Source organism: Cyprinodon tularosa, unplaced genomic scaffold (assembly GCF_016077235.1).
Source record: "Cyprinodon tularosa strain WSP-4 unplaced genomic scaffold, ASM1607723v1 ctg1098, whole genome shotgun sequence".
Taxonomy (NCBI): Eukaryota; Metazoa; Chordata; class Actinopteri; order Cyprinodontiformes; family Cyprinodontidae; genus Cyprinodon; species Cyprinodon tularosa.
This window is the reverse complement of record NW_024037891.1, coordinates 84,318-103,474: the sequence shown is the minus strand read 5'-3', so window position 1 is coordinate 103,474 and position 19,157 is coordinate 84,318. Positions and strand designations below refer to the sequence as shown.

Sequence of the window (19,157 nt, the reverse complement as noted above, 5' to 3'; positions counted from 1 at the left end):
TATCAACGCTGCAATGTAAGTAGAACAGGAAAGAAAAACAGAAAAAAAGGTGAAAAGATGAAAGAAGGGAGATAAAAGGGAGATAACGATAAAACATCTTCAGTCTGCTTCATCACCTGCAAAGAGATGGAAAAAGAACAGCACAACCATGAACATGGTACAAGATATACATACAATAAAGTAACACCTAGGTACTATCGCTGAAGTATTAATTAGTATTATTTAATCTGACATGTACTCTGTGTTACCTGAGGATAAGAATATGAGCTTTCTGTATGAAAGTCAATCTCTGAGTACCGGAAACCAAGCACCTGTAGTTGTTTGTGAGAGTGCACTTGTGCACTGCATGTAAAGTTTATCCAAAGGAAAGATGCTCAATAGTGGTTGTGAAGAGTCATAGACGCACCCCTCCCCAGAGCCGACGCCTGCGTCGGGGAACCCAAAGCCCCAGATGCCCAAAGGGACCCCAAACAATCCACCGGACTTGGTTTCCAAGGTTTGAAGACGTTTCGCTGCGAAACGTCTTCAAACCTTGGAAACCAAGTCCGGTGGATTGTTTTTAAACTTTTACGGAGTGACTATGACCTGGATGACTGAGAATCTTCATCAGCATACATGTGTTGTTAAAAAATAAAAAATAAAGTACAACAAAAAACAATCCAGTCTAAGCTGTCAGGAAGTGCTGAAAAACAAGCTTTCACCTTCCAACTGTCTGAACCACAGATTTCACAATTTCCTCCTTCCTGGTGGCATGGTGCAGATATTGATCACATAGTTTAGGTCTGCAGCTCCAGAACCAGATGGAGATCTTTGGTCTTTTCTCTACAATAAGAAATCATTTTAACTTTTTCGTCAGTGAGAAAAGCAATCCTACATCTGCAGAGAAAACATCACAACTTTTAAAAGTAATTTCCAGCTTTGACTACGTTCTCTATGTTTTTAGATGATCAGCTGTCATCATTATGGCCTCCCACTCAGCTTGACTCATCCTGAAAAGCATTTTTCTTTGCAAAATTTTATGGTACAGTTTTTTCTTCTAAAATAGAAAATCTTAGTTTTTAATTTCCTCGATCTCAATATTTTTATTTTGGATTTTGATCAAACTGATCTTGAAGCTTCGGTGGGAAAAGAGCTCCTTGACTCATAAAGTTCACAGAATCCTGTTAAATGTATAAAAAGTGACGCTAGGTGAGGAAAACAATCAGCTAATTTCTGCTGCAGTGAGGTTAGCAGTAAAGGAACCTGTGGCGTAATGTATGCGTTGCTAGGCAACACATGCTAATAACTGATGGCAGCCATTGAACTAATGCTCCTCACCAGATGGTGGCGGTAGCGCCTCTTCTTCGGCTCAAATAGAACGAGGAGCAGAAGAAGAAGTCACTTCCGCTTCCGGCTGAGCTCCGCCAGCCTCTCCTGATCCTTCTCCTTGGAAGAAAAGCTGGAATTTTCTGTTCGCCGGAGAGGAGCTGCTGCTTCCCGCTACCAGCATCCCTGACAGGCTGACCCTGGTAACCTTTGACCCCTCAGTGACCCCTCAGTGGTCCCGCTGCCGGAGGCTCCGGACGGCCCCCCGCTAACCTTGGCGGACCTGCTTAGAGTTCAGGCCGGAGGCAGGATGCAGGGAGACCGCTGATGACCACAGAGCCCGACCCCAGGTAGGACAGGTTTGATCTGGAATATTCAGCTCTACACCGGCTGGCAGAAAACCAGCCTGTTCACAACCAGCCTGTTAGATCAGAAAACCAGCCTGATCCATCTGATCTGGATCTGTGTTGATCCATCTGATCTGGATCTGTGTTGATCCATCTGATGCGGATCTGTGTTGATCCATCTGATGCGGATCTGTGTTGATCCATCTGATGCGGATCTGTGTTGATCCATCTGATCTGGATCTGTGTTGATCCATCTGATCTGGATCTGTGCTGATCCATCTGATGTGGATCTATGTTGATCCATCTGATGTGGATCTATGTTGATCCATCTGATGTGGATCTATGTTGATCCATCTGATCTGGATCTATGTTGATCCATCTGATGTGGATCTATGTTGATCCATCTGATGTGGATCTATGTTGATCCATCTGATGTGGATCTATGTTGATCCATCTGATGTGGATCTATGTTGATCCATCTGATGTGGATCTATGTTGATCCATCTGATCTGGATCTGTGTTGATCCATCTGATCTGGATCTGTGTTGATCCATCTGATGCGGATCTGTGTTGATCCATCTGATCTGGATCTGTGTTGATCCATCTGATGTGGATCTATGTTGATCCATCTGATCTGGATCTGTGCTGATCCATCTGATCTGGATCTATGCTGATCCATCTGATCTGGATCTATGCTGATCCATCTGATCTGGGTCTATGTTGATCTATCTGATCTGGATCTATGTTGATCCATCTGATGTGGATCTATGTTGATCCATCTGATCTGGATCTATGTTGATCCATCTGATCTGGATCTATGTTGATCCATCTGATGTGGATCTATGTTGATCCATCTGATCTGGATCTATGTTGATCCATCTGATCTGGATCTATGTTGATCCATCTGATCTGGATCTATGTTGATCCATCTGATCTGGATCTATGTTGATCCATCTGATGTGGATCTATGTTGATCCATCTGATCTGGATCTGTGTTGATCCATCTGATCTGGATCTGTGTTGATCCATCTGATGCGGATCTGTGTTGATCCATCTGATCTGGATCTGTGTTGATCCATCTGATGCGGATCTGTGTTGATCCATCTGATCTGGATCTGTGTTGATCCATCTGATCTGGATCTATGTTGATCCATCTGATCTGGATCTATGTTGATCCATCTGATCTGGATCTATGTTGATCCATCTGATCTGGATCTATGTTGATCCATCTGATCTGGATCTATGTTGATCCATCTGATCTGGATCTATGTTGATCCATCTGATCTGGATCTATGTTGATCCATCTGATCTGGATCTATGTTGATCCATCTGATGTGGATCTATGCTGATCCATCTGATCTGGATCTATGTTGATCTATCTGATCTGGATCTATGTTGATCCATCTGATCTGGATCTATGTTGATCCATCTGATCTGGATCTATGTTGATCCATCTGATCTGGATCTATGTTGATCCATCTGATCTGGATCTATGTTGATCCATCTGATCTGGATCTATGTTGATCCATCTGATCTGGATCTATGTTGATCCATCTGATCTGGATCTATGTTGATCCATCTGATCTGGATCTATGCTGATCCATCTGATCTGGATCTGTGCTGATCCATCTGATCTGGATCTATGCTGATCCATCTGATCTGGATCTATGCTGATCCATCTGATCTGGATCTATGCTGATCCATCTGATCTGGATCTATGTTGATCCATCTGATCTGGGTCTATGTTGATCTATCTGATCTGGATCTATGTTGATCCATCTGATGTGGATCTATGTTGATCCATCTGATGTGGATCTATGTTGATCCATCTGATGTGGATCTGTGTTGATCCATCTGATCTGGATCTGTGTTGATCCATCTGATGTGGATCTATGTTGATCCATCTGATCTGGATCTATGTTGATCCATCTGATCTGGATCTGTGTTGATCCATCTGATCTGGATCTGTGTTGATCCATCTGATGCGGATCTGTGTTGATCCATCTGATCTGGATCTGTGTTGATCCATCTGATCTGGATCTATGCTGATCCATCTGATCTGGATCTATGCTGATCCATCTGATCTGGATCTATGCTGATCCATCTGATCTGGATCTATGCTGATCCATCTGATCTGGATCTATGTTGATCCATCTGATCTGGGTCTATGTTGATCTATCTTATCTGGATCTATGTTGATCCATCTGATGTGGATCTATGTTGATCCATCTGATCTGGATCTATGTTGATCCATCTGATCTGGATCTATGTTGATCCATCTGATCTGGATCTATGTTGATCCATCTGATCTGGATCTATGTTGATCCATCTGATCTGGATCTATGTTGATCCATCTGATCTGGATCTATGTTGATTCATGTGATGTGGATCTAGTATTATCCATATGATCTGGATCTTTAACAACTTAAAATGCATCATTCCTCATTTCCTAACTTTCTGAATAAGGTGCAGCGTGTTTCTGCAGCCTCTGGTGTTTTTTCTGCTCTCTTCTCCTTCATTCTCCTCCTTCAATCTCCTTCATTCTCCCCCTTCATTCTCCTCCTCCTCTTTCATTCTCCTCCTGCATTCTCCTCCTGCTCTCTTCTCCTTCATTCTCCTCCTTCAATCTCCTTCATTCTCCCCCTTCATTCTCCTCCTCCTCTTTCATTCTCCTCCTGCATTCTCCTCCTTCCTTCTCCTCCTTCTCCTTCATTCTCCTCCTTCCTTCTCCTCCTCCCTCCTCCTCTTATCAGCAGGTAGAGGTGTAACTCCTGTTGGACGTTCTGAGGCTGATACTGAAGCTGTCAGTGTTCTCTGCTGCCATCTGCTGGTTTAGGGAGGAACTGCTTGTTCTGCCAAATAATGTCAGATAATCCTTTATAAAACTCCTGCATTCAGATTATAATCTGGATCATCACCAACATTTAATGGATTGTTCCTCAGCGGGAGGCCCGTCTCTGATAAAAATTTCATTTATTGTGAACACAGACAGACAAACTCTCCTAAAAACATTACCTCTCAGGGGGGGGGGAATAAATCTTTATCTTGTTAGCTCCATCCTGAAATGGAGACTATTTCTAACTGGAACCTGAGAAATGGTTAAAATGGCCTTTTTTTTAACAGTTAAAGTTAGCTGGTAATGAGGACTCTGTTCAAACTGTGTCCCTGAGTTTGTAAAGTCAGTTAATTAGAAACGATCTGCCTCTAGAGGACCTGTGCAACACCTTTCTTTGTTTCCAGGGGAATCTTTTACTGGTTGAATTCTGCAGCTCTGTTCTTTACAGGCGTTTCTGACTTTCTGGTTTATCTAGTCTAAACTTTTTCTGTCCTTTTTTTATGGGTGAATAATTATCCAACCTTTATAGCTGACAGAAACCTGGCTGCGGTTAGCAGAGCGATCATTAGCATCATTAGCTGCATCAGGGTGGTTCCTCTACTAATCCAACCTTTACTCTGCTGTCTCTGCAGTGCCATGTCTGTATCTGCCGCCCCTTTACCATTTCCATGCAAGAAGAAGAAGCGAGTAATGGCTGAAATCAATGTGTCGCCACTGAAGCACTTTGTCACCGCAAAGAAGAAGATCAACGGGATATTTGAACAGCTCGGCACCTACATCAAGGAGAGTGCCTCCTTTCTAGAAGGTGAGTTTGGTCTCTATCACTTTAAAAACCTTCTGAAAGTGTAGAAGGTTAAGGCAGAGGAATCCTGAAGTATATAAAGAAAACAGTAAAAATATTAAAAAGTCTTTAAACTGTAAAACAAACCATCAGAATGTAAAGCAGGAGATTAGGGGTCCTAGGAAGGGCAGCGGGTGAGTGCGGGGAGGCGGGCAAGTGGGGGGCGGCGGGTGAGAAAGTGTTAGAAGAACTTCTAATGATCCTGTTTAACAGCTGCAAACATGAATAATAGAAATAATCCCAAAAGCTGAAGGTTTTAGGAGCACCGCTCACAGGCAGGGCCGTAACCAGGATTTTTGAAATACCGAGGTCATCACCATTAACATCATTGTTACTGTTATTATTTGAATTATTATTACTACTTTTATTATTGTCGCCATCATCAGTGGACCACTAAATGAATAAAATGAATTGCAATAATATATCACAAGAGGGCGCTGCAGCACATCTAATGGAAGGTGGAAATGTGTACACATTATCAGTCGTGCAATTTGATTGTTATAGCCAGGTATGCTCGTGTGCAGCAACAGTTTCTTCTTCTGCTGTCCACTTGATCAACCCAACGGTAATCAGACCCGTTTGATTGTCTCTTAAATAAACCAGAAATAGCAGGAATCTGTATTCTTCATAATGCATCATGAGCAACGCAACTAGGCTACCTGAAGAAAAATGTGGTATTATTTCATTCTATTATTTTGCCCTGTGTGCATCAATAGTTTTAAGTTGGCTCCGACTGTAAAACAAAATCCTAGTGCCAGTTGAAATGCTTGCGATGAGCATCCTATTCCTAGCCGTGCTCCTGCTCCTCCTCCTGCTGCTCCTCCTCCTGCTGCTCCTACATTAACAGGTGAAATGAACTCACCTGCATCTCTTTCTTTCCCACCTGACCTGTTGGCTTTCCAAAGCTGAGTTTAGTTTGTTTCAGCGTAGATTTCTTCATCTTGCCTCCATTTCCAGATTCCACCACTAATAACTGTTAGCCTCTTCTATCTTGTGGGCGGCTGACTTTGGCGAAGTAATATGACAGAATGCTTTTAAAATAACGGGATTTTATAAGGTGATTGTGGACTTTATTTTTTATTTTTTTTTCAAACAAATGAGAATGCATTCTTATCTTTACACCAATACAAGTCAGAACAATTTTCATCCTATAGTTTGACATTTCTCTGAATTAAAAAGATATGATAATAATAATAAAAAAATGGGATAATACTGAGGACACGACGTCTGTGTTCTCAATGCTGCTGCTCCTCCTCCTCCTGCTGCTCCTCCTCCTCCTGCTGCTCCTCCTCCTTGGTTTAGCTGCTGCATCATTGGGCTTCATTTAGCTTAAACTGACTGGATAAGTGTTTCTAATATTCCACTGAGTGTTTGCAGGTTTCCTCTTCCTCCTCCTCTTCCTGTCTTCCTGTGCGTCTGTTAGGTTCAAAAATGTAGGTTCATAAAAGAGGGACTGAGTCCACACAGAAAGGGATTTTCAACAGCTCCTGCAGAAGGAGGGAGAGCTACGCCCAACTCACTAACCCTCTCTGACGGACCTCCTCTGCAGAGCCTTTTTATTAACAGATCATAACACATGGGGTGGGTTACAAAACAGAGCATTCTTCTGACAAGACAATTGATCAGGTCATAAGACAGAATGCTCCACTGATTGAATCACAAGACGGAGTGAAGCATCTCATTTCCTCAATGTTTTATATGCACACACATTTACTTTATAATCATCATTGAATAAACCTAACAGTCTTCTTCCCTCCTTCTGTCTCCTGCTGGTTCCCATCAAGTACCACATCAGCTCAGATGGTTGGATGTCTGGTTCTTTAAATACATCCTGACATGTTCCTCCATCCCTCCTCATCCAATCAGAGTCAAAATTAGAATCTGGGAAAAAAATAGTTGAATGTAAAGGAAAAAAAACACATTTTAACCAGAAACTTTAACCCAAAGATCATTAAAAATATTAGAATCGGTCATTTAGTAAATGTTTCTTTTAATTGTAAGAATCATTTCAGTTTATATTTTTTCGGATATTTTTATAGTTTTGAGTAGAGATGTCCCGATCGAGGTGTTTGCACTTCCGATCCGATACCGATATTGTTTTTGGACTTCCGATCCGATACCGATACTGGCCGATACCAGCCTATTCAAGCATGTATTTAAGTTTAAGTTAAAGTATTTAGCCTTAGTTGTAAGACTCATGTTGAAAAGGGTTTTAGTACTCTTGATAACATCTAGCCAGCTGAATTAGGTGAGATTAAATAAAACACAATGATTGGTAACAACAAACTTACCTGTTTATTAAGAGATAAACACAAACTGGACAAAATTATGAATAGCAATCTGAAATTGCACAGTGAACAGTAAAATCGTAAACAGTTAAAGGTGCAGGTATTACTGTAAGTTTTATTAAAAATGCAAAACAGACAAGAGTGGAAAATATTCTATTAACTTAGAATCAGGACTCTACTCTTGAAAAAAGACACAGCTTAAAAAAAAACCAGTGCAAATAACAGTAAACTATTACACAAAAATGCCTTATACTCCCCAATCTCCTCCACACCTAGTCTCCATCTACACATCGTGCAGGATAAAATAATCCCACACGGCTGACATTTCCCCGCTATCTTCCCATTGACCCGTTTTAATGGTTAAGCCGGGAGACAGACCCAAAAAGACCTGTGGGTGTGTTGAAGGTGTTCTGGAAAATGCGGACCGGATTCGGGTAACACTGGCGCAAAATAGTGGAATGGATCGTTTCAATCGGCGAAACTGGAAAATACGGACCGGACTTTTTAAAAACTGGATCGGCAGTCTGGATCGGCATTTTTACATTCTTTGCCGATACGCATTTTTTTGCCAATATCGGCATCCGATCCGATACGTGGATCGGATCGGGACAAGCCTAGTTTTGAGCCTTCCTCCCTCTGAGTCATGTTTCCATCAATGTTTAGATACCTACAGAAACGATGAGCTGGACCCGGTGGCCACCGAGGAGCAGGTCCAGGAGGTCTGCAGCTACCTGTCCAAGGTGGCCGGAATAGGAGAGGTTCTGGCCCGGAGGCACATGAAGGTGGTCTTCTTTGGAAGGTAACTGGGTGGTTTTTTACTTGATGCTTCGATGGCTGATAACAGACATTTAAAGGAGACCTGACTGCTTTTCATGTTTTTTCTAAATAGCCGCTATAAAATGCTTTCATCAAATATATGTTTGACTGTATGATCTGGTTGAACTGTAAAGTGCCTTGAGATGACATGTGTTGTGAATTTGGCGCTATATAAATAAACTGAATTGAATTGAATTATATTTTATAGTGTAAATGCAGTAAACATGTGACCAGTTGAACAAATATTGACGCTTTTATCAGTTTCTACAAACGGCTCAGCTCTGCTGTCAGCGTCGGGTTCGGACCTGTTGTTCATTTCTGTAGTTGGAAATGATTCAACATCTGACGTGTCTGCAGGGTGATACCCCGCATGCTAACATTAGCATTTTAGCTCAGGATAGCAAGGTGGGCGGTATTGCTAGCATGCTTTCCTTGCTAACTGTGTCTGGGCTCCTCCACAGAACCAGTAACGGGAAGAGTTCTGTGATCAACGCCATGCTGTGCGATAAAGTCCTGCCCTCTGGCATCGGACACACCACCAACTGCTTCCTGAGGGTGGAGGGCACCGACGGCAGCGAGGGCTTCCTCCTCACCGAAGGCTCCGAGGACAGGAAAAGCATTACGGTTGGTGACCGAGCGACCCGGCGGGTCGGCGGTGTGTTTGTGGTCGGTCAGTGGGTGGAGTCTGATCTGGAGATGTCTGTGATTAGACGGTGAACCAGCTGGCTCACGCTCTGCACCAGGATGTGGACCTGGACGCCGGCAGCCTGGTCTGCGTCATGTGGCCCAAAGCCAAGTGTGCTCTGCTCAGAGATGATTTGGTGCTGTTGGACAGGTAAAAACGCTTTAGCTTCTGGAGGTCAGATAAACGTTGTTCTGTGTGATAACCTTTGCTTTCTGCAGCCCTGGCATAGATGTCACCACGGAACTGGACAGCTGGATCGATAAGTTCTGTCTGGACGCAGACGTGTTTGTCCTGGTAGCAAACTCTGAATCCACGCTCATGCAAACGGTGAGACGCCAAACATCTGAGCTTGACTCAAACATTTAAAGAAGCTAACGCTGATCCAACCGTCACGTCTGCAGGAGAAGTCCTTCTTCCATAAAGTCAACGAGCGTCTCTCCAGTCCCAATATTTTCATCCTCAACAACCGCTGGGATGCGTCTGCCTCAGAGCCGGAGTATATGGAGGAGGTTAGTGAAGGTTCTGCTTCAGCATTTCAAGGCTTCCAAGGAGCCACACGGGACTCTGGTCCCTTTAGACGCTCAGTTCTCCACCTCTGCTGTTTCCTAACGGCTGCTGTTGATCTGGGAACAGGTCCGCCGGCAGCACATGGACCGCTGCTCCAACTTTCTGGTGGAGGAGCTGGGGGTGGTGGACAGAGCTCAGGCCAGTGACCGCATCTTCTTTGTGTCGGCCAAAGAAGTGCTGCAGGCTCGCGTGCAGAAGGCCCAGGGGATGCCGGAATCAGGTGGGTGGAGCCAACCTGAAGGTTGATCTGATCCAACCCAGAGAGTCCAGAACTCAGGCCTGTTCTCTGCAGGTGGAGCTCTAGCTGAAGGATTTCAAGCCAGAATGTTTGAGTTCCAAAACTTCGAGAGGCGATTTGAGGTAAGATCCTTTAACGTAGAGCTTCATTTCAGTCAGAGGAGGATCTGCTTACAGGCTTGTTTTCATCGTGATAAGAATCTGAAGAAGATGCTGAACTAAACCGTGATGAAGGACGGACCCCAACATCCTGTTTACCAGATTTAATTCACAAACTAACACGAGATTCTCACCTTTTCCTCTCAACAAATGTTGACTGTTTGTACGACAGGTTAGAAACACGCAGATATCTGTGCTGTAGATCTAAAGCATATAGATGTCTGTAGCAGAGCTGCCTTTTAAGTACAGACGCTTGATGTTCCCCTCTGCTTTAGCTAGCTGCTAACGCTTGATGTTCCCTTCTGCATTAGCTAGCTGCTAACGCTTGATGTTCCCCTCTGCTTTAGCTAGCTGCTAACGCTTGATGTTCCCCTCTGCATTAGTTAGCTGCTAACGCTTGATGTTGCCCTCTGCTTTAGCTAGCTGCTAACGCTTGATGTTCCCCTCTGCATTAGCTAGCTGCTAACGCTCTATGTTCCACTCTGCTTTAGGTGGCTACTAACGCTTGATGTTCCCCTCTGCATTAGCTAGCTGCTAACGCTTGATGTTCCCCTCTGCATTAGCTAGCTGCTAACGCTTGATGTTCCACTCTGCTTTAGCTAGCTGCTCATGCTTTATGTTCCCCTCTGCATTAGCTAGCTGCTAACGCTTGATGTTCCACTCTGCTTTAGCTAGCTGCTCATGCTTGATGTTTCCCCTCTGCTTTAGCTAGCTGCTAACGCTTGATGTTCCACTCTGCTTTAGCTAGCTGCTAACGCTTGATGTTCCCCTCTGCATTAGCTAGCTGCTAACGCTTGATGTTCCACTCTGCTTTAGCTAGCTGCTCATGCTTGATGTTTCCCCTCTGCTTTAGCTAGCTGCTAACGCTTGACGTTGCCCTCTGCTTTAGCTAGCTGCTAACGCTTGATGTTCCACTCTGCTTTAGCTGGCTACTAACGCTTGATGTTCCTCTCTGCTTTAGCTAGCTGCTAACGCTTGATGTTCCTCTCTGCTTTAGCTAGCTGCTAACGCTTTATGTTCCCCTCTGCTTTAGCTAGCTGCTAATGCTTTATGTTCCCCTCTGCTTTAGCTAGCTGCTAACGCTTGATGTTCCCCTCTGCATTAGCTAACTGCTAACGCTTGATGTTCCACTCTGCTTTAGCTAGCTGCTAACGCTTGATGTTATCCTCTGCATTAGCTAGCTGCTAACGCTTGATGTTCCACTCTGCTTTAGCTAGCTGCGAACGCTTGATGTTCCACTCTGCTTTAGCTAGCTGCTAACGCTTGATGTTCCACTCTGCTTTAGCTAGCTGCTAATGCTTGATGTTTCCCCTCTGCTTTAGCTAGCTGCTAATGCTTGATGTTCCCCTCTGCTTTAGCTAGCTGCTAACGCTTGATGTTTCCCCTCTGCATTAGCTAGCTGCTATCGCTTGATGTTCCCCTCTGCATTAGCTAGCTGCTAACGCTTGATGTTCCCCTCTGCATTAGCTAGCTGCTAACGCTTTATGTTCCCCTCTGCTTTAGCTAGCTGCTAACGTTTGATGTTCCCCTCTGCTTTAGCTAGCTGCTAACGCTTGATGTTTCCCCTCTGCATTAGCTAGCTGCTATCGCTTGATGTTCCGCTCTGCATTAGCTAGCTGCTAACGCTTGATGTTCCCCTCTGCATTAGCTAGCTGCTAACGCTTTATGTTCCCCTCTGCTTTAGCTAGCTGCTAACGTTTGATGTTTCCCCTCTGCATTAGCTAGCTGCTATGTTCCCCTCTGCTTTAGCTAGCTGCTAACGCCTGATGTTTCCCCTCTGCTTTAGGTAGCTGCTAACGCTTGATGTTTCCCCTCTGCTTTAGCTAGCTGCTAACGTTTGATGTTCCCCTCTGCATTAGCTAGCTGCTAACACTTGATGTTGCCCTCTGCTTTAGCTAGCTGCTAACGCTTAAAGTTGCCCTCTGCTTTAGCTAGCTGCTAACGCTTAATGTTCCGCTCTGCTTTAGCTAGCTGCTAACGCTTAATGTTCCGCTCTGCTTTAGCTAGCTGCTAACGCTTAATGTTCCGCTCTACTTTAGCTAGCTGCTAATGCTTGATTCCTGTGGATTTCCTTGGCCATGTGCTCATCGGTCTGCTGTCTCCAGGAATGCATCTCCCAGTCTGCGGTGAAGACCAAGTTCGAGCAGCACACAGTCCGAGCTAAGCAGATCTCTGAAGCTCTGCGGCGCATCATGGACCTGGTTCACACAGCTGCCCAGGAACAGAGGTGAGTGGAGGCCCTGCTGTTCCTGACTGATGATCTTCTGCTGTTTGGTTCAACAGAGAAGCTCCGCCTCCTTTAGAAGAACCAAACGGTTAACTTCCTGTCTTTAATATCAGGTCTGTGTTCATTTTAAAGCAGCTTCTCTAGCAGCAGGTTTGAACACATCCGGAGCAACATGGTGGTTCTGTTGGGTCATGCCCTCAGTGCAGGACGCCTAAAGCTTCTGATGGTTTCTGTGTCTTACTGGAGGTCACGGGGTCGTGACTGTGTGGCTTCCTGTTTCCTCAGACTCTACTGCGTGGAGACAAAGGAGGATCGTCAGCAGCGGCTGGAGTTTATAGAGAAGCAGCTGGACCTGCTGACCATGGACTGCAAGGCCAAGATCAAGAAGATCACAGAGGAGGTGGAGAGGCAGGTGAGCTCCTCCTCCTCAGGCTCCACCCATCAGCTTATGACGCAAAAACACCAAACCTGCTGTTTGATGTTTGCTGACTCTGCTCTCATGTCCAGGTAACCAACACCATGGCAGAGGAAATCAGGAGGCTGCATGTGCTGGTGGACGACTTCCACATGGACTTCCACCCGTCACCAGTGGTCCTCAAGGTCTACAAGAACGTATGTTTCACCTCGAAGGTTCCTTCATACATCTATAACAGTTTGCTCTGTCTTGGTTGGTAGACTTCTGTTTCAAACTGTGGAAGAAGAAAAGGTGAACTTTGACCTTTGACCCTTTAAATGTAGGACACTTTTATATTTGTTGAAGGAGAGGATATATTCTATATTATGTACTTTTTCAAAGTTCTAACTTCAGACTAAATGAAAGTCAATAGTAAAATTCTTTACTGAGGTAAACTTTAGACTTGGAGGCTTTGACAAACTGTCTTCTTGTACACAGATTGTTTACAAAACGAACTTTTGATGCGTTCAGGTTTCCAACCGTGAAGGAGCAGCTTAGCAGTGAAATTAACATTTCCTTTTATAAAGTGCAGCAGTGATCAGGATGTAAACACTGTAGGAGAAAAGGAAACCAGTTTAAAGTCATGGAGCAAAAGGCTTTGATATGGAAGGTTTAGTGCCAAATAAATACATAAATAAATATGGTGCAAAATGCAGGAGAACACTGAGTTGTTTTCTATTTAAAGGGATTATAAAACCAACCATGTAGAGCAAAAATTATGATATCATTGTGATGCAGAGTCTGGATTAGAGTTCAACAGTTCATCAGTGTGATGGCGGTGGGGAAGAAGCTGCTGCAGAACCTGCTGGTCCTGCATTGAATGCTGTGAAGCCTCTTCCCAGCAGGGAGAACAGTCCATGGTGGGGGGGTGAGGGGTCATTGATGATGTCACGGGCTCGGGAAACACGCAGCGCTGGGATGAAATGTCTTTAATGGAGGGAAGAGGAGCCCCCACGATCCTCTCTGCTGTTCTCACCTTCTTCCAGTCTGAGGCGCTGCAGCCTCCACACCACACAGTGAGACAGCTGCTCAGAGCGCTCTCTATGGTGCTTCTGGAGAAGGTGGGGAGGATGGGGGGGGGCAGGTGGGGGCAGGTGGAGCGTGGTTAGGCCGGTTCTTTCTCTATGGAAAAACGTGTCAGCAGCAGAAACATGATTCACCTTCCTGGAAGAAGGACTGCAGGTCGGCACCTTCTAGCTAAACACCGGTGTTACATTGGTCCAGGTTTCCCCTTCAGACGTGAAGAGGAGGAAGAATAGGCCCGCCTCCTATTTAAAGATCCCACGGTCGCTAGCTGAGTTAGCTAAATGTCCTGGTTATTGGAGCAACTCTGTGTTCTGTGCTAACGGGCTCCTTTCAGGCGTAAAGCAGTGGTTCTCTGTTCCAGGAGCTGCATCGCCACATAGAGGAGGGTCTGGGGAAGACCATGTCTGAGAGGTGCTCCAGCTCCATCACCTGCGCCCTGCAGGCCACCCAGATGGAGATGATGGGTAAAACCTTCCTTCCTGCTGCCATATTACTGCTCTGATGGTTCAGAGATGCTTCCTTCCTTTCATTGCCTGAAATGTTTCCTGCATGGAGTGTAGATCTAATCTATCTAGATCTGAGCTCTGAGTTTGCTCTCTGCCTATAGAATCAGTCCAGGCTAATGTTAGCTTGGTGACACCCTTCCTGGGTTCTTTTTGTTCCAATCAATGTAAACTTGAGCTAATGGTGTTGTGGTTTCCATCAGAGGGCCTGAAGCCGCTGCTGCCCATCTCTGCCAAAGATCAGGTGGACAAGATAGTTCCCCGCCAGTACTTCAGCCTGACCTATGACCTGGCCTGTGACAAGCTGTGCAGCGACTTCCAGGAGGACATCAGCTTCCACTTCTCCCTGGGATGGACCATGCTGGTCAACCGCTTCCTGGGCCCCAAGAACACGCGGCGTGCCCTCATGGGCTACAGCGAGCAGGTAGCCTCTGCTCTGGCATCAGGGGGATGCAGAACATGGTCAACAGAAACAACTGAAACAATAGAGTCTGAGTTTGGCTCCCTCTGCTGGAAGCAAATATATATTGCAAGGACAAATATTCAGCAAAGGATCCGAAAATACTTAAGTATTTATAAATACCTGCTCATTATCGTCATCATCATAGGATTCTTCTGGCCTCAAATTTTTAAACCAGAGTTTGTAGAAAATAAAGTTTTGGTTACAGCAATCAGAAACAGGACGAGGTTTCCTTAAGCTGTTCAGCTGATTGAACCTTTGCTGCAGTGATTAGGATTAGGAACAAGATCAGGGCCATGATCAGGACTAGGATCAGGATTTAGGATATGTATAGGGGTTAGGATTTGGGCCAGGATCAAGACCAGGATTAGGACCGGGATATAGATAGGGATTAGGATTAGGACATGGATCAGGATCAAGATTAGTACCAGGATCGGGGCAAGTATCGGGATTAGGATCAGGATCAGGACTAGGATTCAATTCAATTCAGTTTATTTCTATGGGGCCATTTCACATTGCGTCATCTCAAGGCTCTTTCCAGTTCACCAGATCATCCTGTTCAAAGTTTTCTATCTAAGGAAAACCAGCCGATTGCATCAACTAATTGACTCTTCAGCAATCCCTCAGACTAAGCATGCTTGTAGCGACAGTGGAGAGGAAAAACAGGAAGTATCTCCAGCAGAACCAGCCTCGGTGTGAGCGGCCTTCTGCTGAGGCCGACTGGGGTTCAAGGAGACAGAAGCAGACATAGAAAAAGAAGCATAGATACAAAAGGCAACCAGCTCCACAGGCGGCCCCGTCCAGGGAACACACAGCCAGGCAGACGAGCTCCGAGCCAGCTCCCATGTCAGAGGATGAAGAGAGCACATCCTGTTAGTCACAGTCAGAGAAACAGGACTACACTGGAAAACAGGCCAAGCTCCAACATCTAGAAACAAAGGTGTTGATGGCAGTAGCACAGCTGATATTTCTCTCCAGGATGGAGTCACAGCCAAACAGGAACAGACCAGATGAAGCTACTATGAGAAAAAGCAGAGAGAGCAGAACGTTAGAGATTGAACTAACAGATTCTGTAGAGTGGGAGAATAGAGATAGAATGAAGCAGAATGATGAAAAAGGGGTCCCTATGTCCTCCAGCAGTCTAAGCCTATAGCAGCAGAATTATAGAGATAGCTCAGGATAAACTGAGCCACTCTAACTAGAAGCTTAATCAAAAAGGAAAGTTTTAAGCCTAGCCTTAAAAGTAGACAGGGTGTCTGCCTCACGGACTAAAACTGGTAGTTGGTTCCACAGGAGAGGAGCCTGATAACTAAAAGATCTGCCTCCCATTCTACTTTTAGAAATTCTAGGAACCACTAGTAAACCTGCAGATTGAGAGCGAAGTGCTCTGTTAGGAACATAAGGAACAATCAGATCTCTGATATCAGATGGAGCTTGGCCATTTAAGGCTTTATATGTGAGAAGGAGGATTTTAAATTCTATTCTGGATTTAACAGGAAGCCAATGAAGAGAAGCCAGGATAGGAGAGATATGATCTCTCTTTTTCATTTTCATCAGAACTCTGGCTGCAGCATTTTGGATCAGCTGAAGGCTTTTAACTACAGTTTGTGGACTTCCTGATAGTAAAGAATTACAATAGTCCAGCCTTGAAGTAACAAATGCATGGACTAGTTTCTCAGCATCACCCCTGGACAGGAGATTTCTAATTTTTGCAATATTCCTCAGATGAAAGAAGGAAATTCTAGAAACCTCTTTGATATGGGATTTAAATGACAGGTCCTGATCAAAAACAACACCAAGATTTTTTACTTTATTATCTGAAATCAGTTTAATCCCATCCAAATGAAGTGACTGGCTAATCAGTTTATTTTTCAAAGAGAGAGGAGAGAGAAAGTGAAGCAGATTCTTTAAAATGTATAACTGCACTATCTGATAAAGATCTACTAAAACTGAACCTTCTTTTGGGGAAGAAGTTAAAGTAATCCTTATTAGAAAGTGGTCAGAGAGGACAGGGTTGTGAGGAAATACTGTTATTTCTTTACATTCTATGCCGTATGTCAGCACAAGATCCAAAGTATGAAGATGAGAATGCGTGGGACTATTCACATTTTGAACAACGCCAATAGCGGCTAAGTTATCATTAAAGGCTGCTCTTAAGCTATCGCCTTCAATGTCAGCATGGATGTTAAAATCTCCCACTATGATGACCCTGTCAGTATTTAATACCAAATCAGAAAGGAACTCTGAAAACTGAGTTAGGATTACACCCAGGATCAGGACTAGGATTAGGACCAGGATCCTCCTGATGACCAAAAACAGGACGGGGTCTCACTGATCTGCCTCCCTTCTTTCTCTGCCTGCAGGTTCCTCGGCCCATGGCCTTAACTCCAGTCAGCACCAGTATGCCTCCTTTCCCACAGAGCTCAGTGACTCAGGAGGAGCTGATGGTCACCATGGTGACGGGGCTGGCATCCCTTACCTCCCGTACGTCCATGGGAGTCCTTGTAGTGGGCGGTGTGGTGAGTGATGCTCAGACTCGTCTTCATCGCTCCGGTTGTTCCTGTCAACCCCACTGAGGCTTTTCCTGTGTGCAGATCTGGAAGGCGGTGGGATGGCGTCTCATCGCGCTCTCCCTCGGCCTCTACGGGCTTCTCTACGTCTACGAGCGGCTCACCTGGACAACCAAGGCCAAGGAGAGGGCCTTCAAGCGGCAGTTTGTGGACTACGCCAGCGAGAAGCTGCAGCTGATCGTCAGCTACACCGGATCCAACTGTAGCCACCAAGTGCAGCAGTGAGTTTAACCATCGGAACGACGGCGCCTGGAATCCGTCGAGCTAAATTCACCCAGGCGTTATCCTTCATCTCGCTGACAGGGAGCTGAGCAGCGTCTTCGCACAGCTGTGCCAGCAGGTAGACGTGACCCGTCAGAACCTGGAGGACGAGGTGAACAACATGAACAGGAAGATCGAGCTCCTGGACACCCTGCAGAGCAAAGCGAAGCTCCTCCGGTAAGATCAGCCGCAGAAAGCAAGATGGCCGCTTGCTCCCGATGCAGATCTGAGCTCAGCTCTTCTTCTCCTATCAGGAACAAGGCGGGCTGGTTGGACAGCGAGCTCAACATGTTCACCCAGCAGTACCTCCAGCCCAGCAAGTGACCCGGAGGGAGACGCAACATGGCCGACCTGCTGCTGCGGTTCTGTTTGTGTGCAGATGATCCGTGTTGTTTGCATGTCCTGCTTACTGCCGTAGTCACGTGAACTCGTTCAGTTTCAGGAGAAGCCGGAGGTTATGTGAGAGCGTGGTTTGGTCTTCCTCTCCGTTAGCGTCCGGCTGTCCTGCTCAGACCATCCTGTAGATTTCTAATCCCGTTCGTTTTAAAGCACTTTACTAATAAATCCAAGTTCTGCTGGGAACTCTGGCCTCAGCTGTGGCCAGTCAGACTGGTTCCAGTTTGATCCCAGTGAAGGAAACCTGTGGCACCTGGTGTCTAATATCTTAATTTATTAATTGATGTACATTTGTTTTGTTTGCTGTATAAATGTAAATTATTTTTGTTTTTGTCCCAGTTCCCCTTTCAGCAGTTAAGAGACAGAATTTCAGCCACTATGATTATTTTTTGTAAATTCTAATAAACTATTTCTGTTGCTCGTTATTTGATTCTTTCAGTGTCAGAATCATCTGGTCTTATTCTTCCAGTTTCTATTTTATTCAGTTGTCTGATATACATCATCAACCCCCCCCCCCCCCCCCCCCCCCCCCCCCCCCACCAGGTCCTGGTAGACCGGGTCCTCGGAGGATCCAGACATCCCAAGTCTTCTGGCAGTTCCGATAAATTATCCCGGATTTTAGACTCTGTGAGGTGTTTTTTTGAGTGAGAGCGGGAAGGCAGTACAATAATTTATTTATCATGTGCGGCTTAGAACTACTTTGATTGCTCAGACAACAAGAGAGACCGGGGTGCAGGGAGGAGGCTGCTGGTGAAACCTGTGCAGCGTTTCTGTCCAAAGCGATGCTCTGATCATCCAGCATTCCAGGCGACTGGTTGATCAGAGAGCTGATTGGATCAGTACAATACGTTTCTCTGGTTACTTTCTGACAGTCACCTAGTTACCACTCAAAGCTGTGCATCCTGCGAGGTTGAATCCTTGAGTAAAAAATGAAAATATAGGACTTATTTTACAGCAGAATATACTAAAGTATATCCACGTCTAGTGAAGGGGAGGAACAGAGGCGGATCTAGACCAAATGTACCAGGGGGCCAGGAGGGGGCAGCGTGTTTTCATGGGGGCCCAGAAAAGCATGAAATAAAAACCAGGGCAAGAGATTTGAATATATTAATATAGCTGCATGAACTGAAATTATTTTTCAATTAGGTATTTCTTTTGAGGTCAATATACATTTATAAT

At 45.1% G+C, this 19,157-nt stretch overlaps 1 protein-coding gene across 1 annotated transcript; it reads left to right on the top strand.

Annotated features, from left to right (window-relative positions):
• The first annotated feature begins 1,367 nt into the window (after positions 1 to 1,367).
• mfn2 (mitofusin 2) lies at positions 1,368 to 18,403 on the top strand. Its single transcript, XM_038294288.1, has 18 exons — positions 1,368 to 1,655; positions 5,121 to 5,293; positions 8,281 to 8,416; positions 8,895 to 9,057; positions 9,144 to 9,268; positions 9,337 to 9,445; positions 9,520 to 9,627; positions 9,752 to 9,905; positions 9,978 to 10,045; positions 12,187 to 12,308; positions 12,594 to 12,720; positions 12,816 to 12,920; positions 14,150 to 14,252; positions 14,495 to 14,715; positions 17,115 to 17,270; positions 17,346 to 17,542; positions 17,625 to 17,759; positions 17,837 to 18,403. The coding sequence occupies exons 1-18, from the start codon at positions 1,633 to 1,635 to the stop codon at positions 17,904 to 17,906; spliced, it is 2,295 nt and encodes a 764-aa protein (XP_038150216.1). The 5' UTR covers positions 1,368 to 1,632; the 3' UTR covers positions 17,907 to 18,403.
• Positions 18,404 to 19,157: the final 754 nt, after the last annotated feature.